The 11061-nt window shown below is 42.9% G+C and overlaps 2 protein-coding genes across 2 annotated transcripts in view; one reads left to right on the forward strand and one right to left on the reverse strand.

The window, feature by feature from the left end:
• The first annotated feature begins 1561 nt into the window (after positions 1-1561).
• ARL1 (ADP-ribosylation factor-like 1) lies at positions 1562-5626 on the forward strand. Its single transcript, XM_009894396.1, has 5 exons — positions 1562-1696; positions 3079-3160; positions 4042-4153; positions 4869-5047; positions 5245-5626. The coding sequence occupies exons 1-5, from the start codon at positions 1606-1608 to the stop codon at positions 5273-5275; spliced, it is 495 nt and encodes a 164-aa protein (XP_009892698.1). The 5' UTR covers positions 1562-1605; the 3' UTR covers positions 5276-5626.
• A 565-nt stretch (positions 5627-6191) lies between these two features.
• The window catches only part of UTP20 (UTP20, small subunit (SSU) processome component, homolog (yeast)), a 70958-nt gene continuing 66088 nt past the window's right edge, over positions 6192-11061 (reverse strand). The window contains exons 58-62 of the mRNA XM_009894413.1: positions 10634-10705; positions 9573-9845; positions 8983-9109; positions 6869-7014; positions 6192-6513 (exon numbers count right to left, since the gene is read on the reverse strand). Coding sequence (XP_009892715.1) covers positions 6358-6513; positions 6869-7014; positions 8983-9109; positions 9573-9845; positions 10634-10705 — 774 coding nt within the window. The 3' untranslated portion in view covers positions 6192-6357. The remainder of the gene's footprint in view (positions 6514-6868; positions 7015-8982; positions 9110-9572; positions 9846-10633; positions 10706-11061) is intronic.

Raw genomic sequence — 11061 nt, forward strand, 5'->3', positions numbered from 1 at the left:
CAGCGGTGCGTTGTTCCCCTGCGGTGGCGAATCGTGTGAGCAGCGGGGGGGGGGGAGTCCGCGTTTGGGCAGAGATCGTAATGGTTTTGTACTACTGAGGCTTGTCTAAAAACCTAAGGGGTTGCTGGTAAGGAATTAGTTATGAAAAGAGGTTTAGCAGAGTAGTAAATAAAGTAGAGGGAATAGTAAGAGGCCCTGAATCTGGAGGTTAGGCTGTTAACATACATGTGTCCTATTACAGGTGGTGGTTAAGCAGTGTTTTAGTGTGGGAAAAACGTCTCAGAATATAAGAAGAGGTAACGAGAGGCGTTTGGCAGTAAGCAGAGTTACTGACCGAGAGGAAAGAGTTACCGTCTCTTAGGCCTCCACTCGAAATGTTTCTAATGAAATACCTTTTACAGCTCAGTTCTATTAAGGTTATTTGCCTCTCTCACAGTAAACAATCCATTGAGCAGCACTATGCAAACTGCCAACAGATGATCCTTTACACTTTCTCTTTGTTTTCCAGGTCTGTAGTGTTCCTGCAGGGACTCTGTGGTGGGATGGGCTCAGAAGTAAAGCAACCTGTTAACAGTTTGGGTTTCTTCTTAGGCATCAGCACGCAGCTTGTTCCCCCTCCTTTCCCTAGAAAGGCATCACAGATGCCTAGAAAGGCAAACACAGGGAATAATTTTTAGCAAAACTTTTTTCAATAAGATTTGGGTTGCAAGTCTCCTTTGGTCTCCTCCCTGGTATACTTATCAGATGTCATTCTAGCTTGTTGGGTGTTTCATGATCTTTTGCGGGGTTCAGGTGCATTTAAAAAATTATTATTTACCATTAGATATATTTGTTATAAAAATCATTGGAAAAAATGTCATTGTTACTGGCTTAGAACATTAGTATTATTTCTACACTTAAACATCTAATAGGCACAAATTAGATACTAGCCTGGCCACAAGTACTCTTACGTGCATTTAAAGAATAAGTGAGATGTTGGGGCAAGCTAGTTTTGGAAAAAAGAAAAAAAAAGGGGGGGGGGGCATTTAAAATCAGCTCCTAGACTTCTCTGTAGCATTAATGTACGTTAGCGCAGCTTCATAGTTTGTAATGGACTGTGATTTAATGTGTACCTACTGATTTATACTTCATATTAAGAAAAAAGAAGTGGATGGTCCTGTGGGAGACCATAAACATCAGAAAGAATTCTTTAAGGCTTCAACGTGTCCTTGTATAGTCTGTTGCATTGAAAAGATAGAGTCCGACACAAACAAAAAAGAAGTTGGCTCAGATTTTTGGCAAATGAGAGAAAAGGAAAAAGATTCCTAACCACAATGAGGAAGCTTAATGCTGCTGCGATGTGATTTTGCTGGATTGAGGTACCATAAAATAGCAGCATAGAACCAGTAAAATATAATGTGGTTCAGCACACAGGTGGCTGGGCGACAACCTGAGAACTCACTGGAGAAAAGAAACATGTTGTTGCTCAGTAAGAAATGAGGTTGGTCAGTCTGCCCCTTTCCATATTCTCTGTATTGTTAGCTGACACTGAAACAGCTTTCTGTTCTGGTTTTTGTAGGGGGCTTTTTCTCCACCATCTTCTCCAGTTTGTTTGGTACCCGAGAGATGAGGATTCTCATCCTGGGACTGGACGGAGCAGGAAAAACAACCATTCTCTACAGGTTACAAGTTGGAGAAGTTGTTACCACCATTCCGAGTAAGTGATCAGTCCCTTAGTGCAAATAGCCGATTTGCCTGTAGCTCTAACATGTAAGCTTTGTCAGCTGAACTTGCTACATGCTTCCTTCATAAACAAAAGGACCTTACACTGGGGGAGCCTTGCACTGTTGTGTTTTAAGAACTTTTCTTGCATAACAGTATTACAGGGTGCTAGAGAAGTACCACATAAAGGAATATTTTATGCTGCCCTGCTGAATGTAAAAAATATTTCACCTTGTTACGGTGATTTGGCAGGCTTTTCTTCATAGGTAAATGTTCAATAAATGGCAACTGTTGTTGACTGTGTGAGTCTTGTCTCCAAATATAGCTATAACGTGAGGTCTAGAGATCATTATTATTGTACAAAACCAAATATTACGTAGGATGGTGTCAGTGAGTCATACCTATTTAATTTTTTTTTTTTTTTTTTGACAAGAGGCTTCAGTTTGTTATATGAACACTTCTGTTTAATGCGGAGAAGAAATCGTAATGGTTTAACTTTACATTATGTAGAAATGTACATCATGTAACAAAACTCACTGTGAGATCTCATGGGAGGAGATGATGCTTATTTAAAAAAATTTAACTGATTTCACTGTCTTAGCATCCATGCAGCCCTGTGCACCACAGTGGTCTGGCTAGGATCATGCTGTGTAATGTGAAGGGCAAGGGACACATGGCTTTTGAGTCCCTGTCTTGTCTCTTGGGTTCCTCCTGAATGGCCAGGATAAACTGACTTTGGTCAGGTCTTTTTTACCTTTCAGAAGGCAGCAGTTTACTGTGCAATAATCCTTTTGCCCTCTGGTTTTGCTTATTTCAGCCTCCATAGATTTTAGGCAATCTGCATCCACCATTCACTCCCCTATGTTGTGTTTCTCTGGGCTGGCAGGAAAAGGAATGACATACGTTGTGTGCTGTAACCTTACTGCCATCTTCCAGATGCTGCAGTGTCAAGTCTTCTGCTGAGAAGTTGGTTCTACTGTGGTCTTAGCACAGATCTGGTGTTGTCACTAAGGGGCACATTCTGTAGTGTTTTATTGCTGTCAGTTGTGTACTTGGTTATCAAAACAGGCCATTCTTTTAACACTTGCTCTGTTTCTTTTGGGCATTTCAATCACGCTTCTGTTCATTTTTAACAACCTTAGCGTTTGTTACAAATCTCTACAATAAGTTTACAGTGTGTTTTTATTGTTCAGTGAAAAAAAATTACTGCATTATTTTGAGCCATAAATCTTTGTTGGGGTAACTTTGCATAGGGTGTGAACTTCATTATGTAGCTACTGAGAATTTTCAGGCCTGAAAATTTTAAACTAAGTGCTGTGATGTTCTTCAGAAAAATAAAGAAAAATCACCGACTGGAATTGTTTAACTTTGTTTCAGCCATTGGCTTCAATGTTGAGACAGTGACATACAAGAATCTGAAATTTCAAGTTTGGGACCTGGGAGGACAGACAAGCATAAGGTAACAGATCTCTTAAAATCAAAAGATGTAATTAAGTTTCTCTGAAAAGTGCCAGGTTCGTGGAGTTCTCATAGCTGGCGCTTCTGAAAATGGGTTTGCTTTGAAAAAAAGAGTTTATTTGTGTACTAGGCAATTGTGTAGCGTTCTGAGAAAGAGGGAAGTGAGTAATGTACACCCAAAAAGATATGTAAATGTTCTTAAGAATGCAAAGCCAGGAAGTTTAATTTAGGTACAGACGGTAATTTTTTTGTAGCAAGCTTCACAAGTTTTGTAATGAGTCATTATATGCATGATTTAAGTTGTTCTCTGGAGTAGCCCGTATGATCTTTTCATGATGCCTTTTTGAACACAAGGTAGTAAGCTGCAGCGTAGTTAGTTAATAAGTAAGGTGCAGGTTCCTTCCCTTTTTAGTTTCAGTAAGATAATTCTGAAAATGGTGTTTTGTTTTGATCTTTGTTAATTACTTGCCTGTATGAATTAGTTATTTAAGATTTCTCTGTTTATCCTTCTTTAGTGACCATAATGATGATGCACGGCAGAAGCATGTGTGTTTAAACTTTCTTTGCTCCCCTCTTCTTTAGTTATGGACCCAATGTCTTGCAGGCTGATTCCCAAATAAATCTTCCCCCAGCACTTCTGTCCTGTCCCCGTTTCCAAGCTGCATGCCTTTTATTTCTAATTTTTTTTTTTCTTTTCTTTCCCCACTATTGAGAGTATTTGTATCATCTATTCCTTTTTGTAGCCTCTTGAAGATATCTGCCGCTTGTTTCCTGGGGCCTTTCACCCCAGAGACAGTTTTCACTTCCTTCTGGGTAATCTGGTCTTTATTATCTGGCTAAAAAGCACAAATTATATGACTGGAACTTATCTTTCTTCTGCAGGCCGTACTGGCGGTGTTACTATTCAAACACAGATGCAGTCATTTATGTAGTGGACAGCTGTGATCGAGATAGAATTGGCACTTCGAAATCAGAGCTTGTTGCTATGTTAGAGGTAAGAAAACAAGGATGACGATGGTATCAGTAGAATAGAAAATGAGAAATTAAAACCTTTTCTTGGAGCAAATGTGAAATTTGATTCAGTGAAGCTCAACTTTGCTTATGAAACTTCAGCCCTCAGAATAGGCCCGTGCAACACTTCCGACTGAAAAGCACAAAATATGCCGCAGCATATTTAGACATTTCAGAGTTTTGTGCACCATTGTCTGTAAATTAAGTTCCATGTAACCTTTTGGTCATATGAGAATTGATCTGTCTCCAGGAACAGCTGATCAGTACTTCAGTGGTGGAAAAATCAGGAGCTGAAGTAACAGTAATTAGTATCCTACTATGTTTTGAAGCTGAAGAAGAACATATGTAGAACAGGCTAATATGAGTAAGAAGATGAGCTGAGCAAAGTGTCTTTTTTTTTTTGTTTCCAAAATTCCTGCAAGCTTTTTGATATGCTTTCTTAAATCCAAGTACCAGCTTGTTTCATAATGTAAAAAACCTGCCATGTTTGAAATGGTTCCTATGTAGCGGCCATGCTGGGAGCAACTGGAATTGAAAGTAAGTATCATTCTTTCACTGAAGAATTTTCTAAAGACCAAACATCGGAAAACTGAAAATCATGAGAGTTGCTGAAGTTTCTTTTCATTCTGTTGGTTTTCTCCGCTTTTACTGAATGTAAAAGTCTCTGCAACAACTTAACACACTTCCCCCTTTTTTAGGAAGAAGAGTTGAAGAAAGCCATTTTGGTAGTGTTTGCAAATAAGCAGGACATGGAACAGGCCATGACTCCCACAGAAATGGCAAACGCACTTGGCTTACCAGCTTTGAAGGACCGAAAATGGCAGATATTCAAAACCTCTGCAACTAAAGGCACTGGGCTTGATGAAGCAATGGAATGGTGAGTAGCAGTCTAATTACACTAGCTTCATTAGAAAAATAGCTTTTACCGTTTTGTTTTTGAAGACTGGACCTGTGGAAAGTCTGTCTGACATGACAGACAGGAGTCCATGTTAGGAGAAAGAGTAGCTTTCTCCTGAAAGTGTCTCAACATAATTGATGTGGCTTTTCAGTAAACTGACTTAACATTTTTCCTAGGCTGGTGGAGGCCCTGAAGAGCAGGCAGTGATACAAAGCTGAGCACTGCAAAGACGTTTCACCTGTATCCAACTTCCCTCTTTCAGCAGCCAAGTATTTTCAGGCCACAAGTACTTGTAAATAGGACAGATCTGAGTTTGACTCCTGTAATGTGGATGCCTCTCTTGAATTGTTAAACTGCACCAAGTGAATGTCTGTGTACATTATGATATTCCATTTCTTTTTTTCTGTTTAAAAGGATGCACTTATGTTAATTTGTATGAAAGTCTTATGGCTGGCAAAGGTTTTTTTTTGCCCCTCTTATCCCCCTTGGTGGTTTTAAGTTTGAGTGGCTACTATATTCGTGTAATTAGAACACTAATAAAATCTGGAACTGTCAGCTGTACTCAGAGGTGTGTTGCTTGCTGGAGGCTGTGCGCTTACAGAAACAAGTCCAACTGCTGCCAGTTCTAACAGCCACATGGCTGAACACGTAAAGAGGTTTCCTTAAGCTGATGTTGTTATACTTCAGTGTAGATACGCTCTTACGATGAAATACAGCAACAGAGCTAAATACTGTACCTTTTAGCTGTTAACCTAGCATTGCTTTTCTGAAAGGAAAACAAATGTCTTCACTAGCCACTTACTCTCCTGCTGTGCCAGGGCTGTAATTTGAATTTAACTTCCACCTTCATAAGCTGTTATTCCCATACTCTCAGCTTAGCCAGAAATAACAGTTAAGTTGCTCAGTCTAGCTGCAGAAACTGAAAGCAAATCAAAGTCAGGAGGCACTCTGGTTTCTCTCCAGGAGCGAAGATGGTCACAGGCACAAACACCGTCGTCACATAACCCGTCTTTTAAAAATTAGGTAAAATTTAATACAAAAAGTCAAGGTGGTTGTCCGTTCAACTGTACATGCTCTGGTAAATATACAGATTTCGAAAAAAAATTGAAAAGTTTGGGGTATTTTTAAGATCCTAGATGAAAAAGAGGACATGAAAAAATACCAATAAATACAATTAAAATATGTAAATTTTTTTTTTTAAAAAAAAAAAAAACCCAACCAAACAGTAATTAGTTCTTTAGCTTGAAATGACTTTTTATAAATTAATCCCGCAGGAAGGAAAAGCCTTTTCATTCCACCATTGCTAAATCTTTCAGGGAATGACTTCGAGGTCTCTTGGCCTTGTAGGCAGGGCGCAGGAATTCTATTTTTCTCTTCCTGGTTTCCGCTTTATTCTTATGTCTCTTCAGCTTCCTCCTTGCAGCAATGTCCGGGTTTGCTACAGTCTAGTAAAAAACAGTACATTTGCTTAGTTGCAATTAACAACTGTCCATGTAAACATCAGGTACTTCCTAAGGAAGTGGTGACTGGTAAAGACAACGCACGGATTTTCTTAAACTCCTTAAAACTGAGGGAATTGTGGGTGCTCTTCCCAGGCCAGCGGGAAAGCACAGCATCGCTGCCAGCCGGAACCTGGCCAAGAGGCTGACCTTACAGTTTCTTGTGAAGGTTCAGAAATGAAACAATGAAACTGTCCCAGGTCAGGATGATGGTCTTCCTCAAACTCACCTCCCTGGTCAGGTCTCAAGCCGTTTAGAGAAACCTGATTTCTTTTTCCCAGAAGAGAAAGCAGAATCTTACCTGCAAAGCTCTCTGCTTTTTCCTCATTACTCTTTTCTGATTGGCCTGTTTCTGCACAGAAGAGAAGGCAAGAGAAAAAGCCTCCAGTCCAACTAACTTCTTCAGTAGTTCTATGATTTCTTGGGAAAGGTTCTTCAGTGTTGGATCTAATAAAACAAACAAAATTAACTTGCTTCATCTTTTCAGCATATGGAATGAAAACCAAGAGCCTAATAAGGATTCCCCTTTCTTTACTAAAGGACAACTGCACTGATTCATCTGGCCCAATGAACTGTAAAGGCACTTGTGAAATCTTCTGGTCCTTCACCAGCTTTCCCAGAGAACCACAACCGGCACCCACACAGGCAAACAAAAAAATAATGCTTCTGAGAAGCAAAAGTGTTTTTTCAGAAGGATAATGGCATCCCAGAGGTTATTAAAAGTGGCTTTTGCTGTATATAGCCACCAGGGCTCTTCTGGAATAAGCTTTGTTGGAAATAGAGATGATTCCAGCCTTACTAAGGTCAGTCAGCATCTCTGTCCAGTATGCACTGTAAGGCCTGGCTTAATGGTTAGGATCACTGGCTACAATATATTAACTACAATCACTGAAAAAAAAAAAAAAAAAAAGATACTGGGAGGTAAAAAGCTACAAAGAGATGCTATGGGAAAGCAGGGCAGATGTTTCCCCCAGTCTTCCAACAGATCCCTCTTCCAAGGGCTTGTACAGCCTCCAGAGAAGCTCGTGTAAGCTGTGTGCATCCACAACCTCCTTCAGGGACACGTTCCCTGAGCCCACATCCCCTCTCACCTGAAAAACTGTCCCTGCAGTTCTTGCGAAAAATCATTTGAAGGCCCCTGGTTCTTGTGCTGGCAGGGAACCCAAAAAGTTGATCTTCATCCACTCACGATGCTGTCAATCTCTACAATTATTTTTTCCAAGTCTCTTAACTTGCTTAGCTAACAAAAACAAAGGTAGCCAAGGCGGCTGTTCCGTACCTAGAACACTGTCACTGCTCTCCTCCAAGTTTTTTCAGTTCTTTTGTATCCTTTCTGAGATGTGGGGAGCCAGCGCTGTGCACTGAATTTTCATAGCATATACAAACCAGTTTAAGAGTAATACAACTCTTTTTTTTTTTGTTTGTTTGTTGTCTGTTCTTTTCCTCACATTGGATTTTGCTTGACTTTAAACATTTTCATGAACTATCTAAACACCAGTGTCTTGCTCTTAAGCCAAGAGTCCCTCACGTTAAATGGGAAGTAGGTTTGTCTTTCCCTCACCAGGCATAATCTTCTTAAAGATCTTTTAAACAGAGGATCCCAGGGGAGGAACAAGCGTTGTTGCTCAGGTAGTATCTAGCAGGACAGAGTGACCTGGCCTTGTTCAGGAGGAAGGAAGAAGTTCTGTGCACAGTTCAGTAGTTGTATGCCTCCCTGCCCACACCCCGTGCTGCGTTCCCACAGCAGATGGCTCTCTTCCCCTGCCTCCAAAGGTTACTTTCTTTCAGTCACTGTCACGACGCTAACGGTCATTTTGTCTATTTCAAAAGGGGGGGGAAAACATCAAGCAACTGCCAAACTGGAAATTCCAGCCTGTAGAGTCCCTTGCTCTACAGTAACACAAGATGCCATAAAACATACCCTGTTTTACATTAAAACCGAAACACACTTTTAACCATAGGGCATGGATCTTCGTGCCCCTGAGCCTCACAGCAGATCGAACAAGGCAATTCAAAAAGAATGGCACTTAGCAACAGCCTTGTTCTGGCTTCCTTAACACCCACTCTGCTCCTCTCCTCAGCAAGGACTCCATCAGTCGTGCCACCATGAATCCACCCTTGATTACTACGCTTTTTCCACTACAACACATGCTCAAGCTTTACCCATGTCCATGTAGGAGCCTGCCTAACTTTAGTCCAGTCTTTTTTTCTTTGACAACATGTAGATTTTTTTGTTCCAGCTGTCAAACACTCTCCTCCCTTCCTGGTATTTTGGTTAGACTGCAAGTAGGTGAAATTCAGTGATTATGCCATCTATGCCTCAACAGACAAAAGGAATGACAGGCGGTGTTTGTGCCGAGGCAGAGCTCTGACACACTTTCCTCTCTGCTAGTGTTTGTGAGGGAAATCACTTACCTTGCTCTGCATAGGTGCTGTTCAGCTCCCTGTACAGAGGGGTGAGAATTGTTGGAAGGTATGGCTTGACCCTGTCTTTCCCCAGATCCACTGAGATTGCTCCCAGGAACTTAAAGATGCAGCTTCTCTGAAAAGGAGAGTGTAGGACATGAAGTAAGGAAGGTTGGAAGGGAACTGCCTAACTGATCTGCTGCAAGAGCGCTGTGCAACGCTGTTCAATGTGCAAAGCGCTGTTTCAGACACCCGAGTCAGAAAACTCACTGCTGTTAAAAGGTCTTACTGCAGCCAACCACAGCCTTTAGATGAGACACAGCCCTGTGGGATCTGCAAACGTGCGACCTGTGACTTCACTGGGTTGGCAGCTGTTAACACTTTGAACAACAGGCTTGTTCTCACTGTCGTGTACTAAGGCAACTGAAGACTTGAAAGCTCAATCTTTCTAACCCTGCACCACGGGGAACCACAATGCTTTTCCTGGTGCTCTCCCACAGCCTCCCCTTCTCATAGCAAGTAACTTTGGGTAGAGCCAGAGCACCACTCTCCCATGCCAGCGCCTACCGCATCAAAAGCGGGTCTAACACTGTTCTTACCTTTAAAGGCACCTTAGGGGAATATGCTGCTTCTCGCTTTGCCATGAGGGAGAGCTTCTTCATTAACCATAGCAATGTGGCTGGCTGGCCTTTCTCTTCTGTGTCCTCTCTTCCTCCCTCTCCTTGAGCAGAAATGTCTTTCTCTTCCTCATCTTCTGAGGCCTCCTGCTGTTCCACTTCACAGCTGAGTTCTCCTTCAGCCTCTTTACCCTCTTCTGAGGCAGGGGCTAGCAAGTAAACAACTTTTGCCACAAAAAGCAAATTCTTTATAACCTGAAGTGTAAAAACAAGAGTAGTCGGTCACTGTGGGTTCCCCCAGTGTCAGCACCAGCAGTGCCCAGGGTACGTAAGAGCCAAGGCTAAATCTGAAAGAGGAACTGGCCAACCCTGGAGGCTGTAATGGATTCATCCCCTGCATGTTGCTCCCAACAGAAAGGCTCACCTCAATATCCTCCTGTAGTTTGGGAGAGTCTTTCCCCATGAGCTACTATGCCGTTTGGGCTCCAGCACCCCCTAAGGCTGCTTCTTTTGTCTTCCCCACTTCCAGCAGCCCCTGGCTCTCCGCAAGGAAATCTCTGACAAGGTTCACAGTGGTGTCAGACCTTCAAGCAACAGCATAAAGCTGGACTAAAAGCTCCCGGCAAACATCCACAGGGCTCCAGTGTAGCTGCAGGGAACCAGCACCAGAGATCTGGATGTCTGCTCCAGGATCTGGCTGCCCAGCCCGCTCCAGTCTGGGCTGCAGAGCCAGACTGTCCCTGATGGAGGGCTGGACAGAAGGGACCCCAGTCATGCCCTGCATGGTGCCTCCCCTTTCTGTCCCTGCTACCCTATAGCCCCTTCCAGCAGGCTGACACTACAAGGAGGACTTTTCCGGGCCCCTCTGAGATACGCACCTGCTCAGATGGCCTCAGCACAGAGCAGCTGGCCCTGCACTGTGTATTTGCCCTGAGCTACCACCAGCCAGCAGCATGGTTGTCTTGACTAGGACATAACGCTCCCTCACGGGCTAGAGCCTGCTCTGTGCCCTCCTGCAGCCCCAGACCTGCTCCTGCCCTTACCTGCTCTCCCAGAGACAGGTCCAGGAACTTGGACTGCAGCTGATGGCAGAATGCAAACACGAGTTCCTTCATCTGGGGAGAGGAGAAAGGAGAAGGGAATTACTTCATGAAAGGCAGTCAGTAGCAGAAACTCAAGGCAGTTTTTCGCAGTCACCAAAGGCAGTTCCCAGGGGAGGCCAAGGGATCGGCTCAACACAACTTCTGCCTGCATCTTGCAGCCTAGAGGGTGATCTTTGTGCTGCTGAGAATAAGACCCCAGAAGGGCCCCTTCCCAGCAGCGGAGACATCTCCTCAAATGCTTTATGTGATCAGGATTAGGCAGCATACAAGCAACTAAAAGGGAAATGTGCGTATCAAACTATAACACTATTTTTATGTCCCAGCCAGGGAATGGGCATGTGGGGTGGGGTGGGGGGGGGGGGAAAAAC

The sequence above is a fragment of the Charadrius vociferus genome, unplaced genomic scaffold (genome assembly GCF_000708025.1).
Source record: "Charadrius vociferus isolate BGI_N301 unplaced genomic scaffold, ASM70802v2 scaffold871, whole genome shotgun sequence".
In the NCBI taxonomy this organism is placed as follows: Eukaryota; Metazoa; Chordata; class Aves; order Charadriiformes; family Charadriidae; genus Charadrius; species Charadrius vociferus.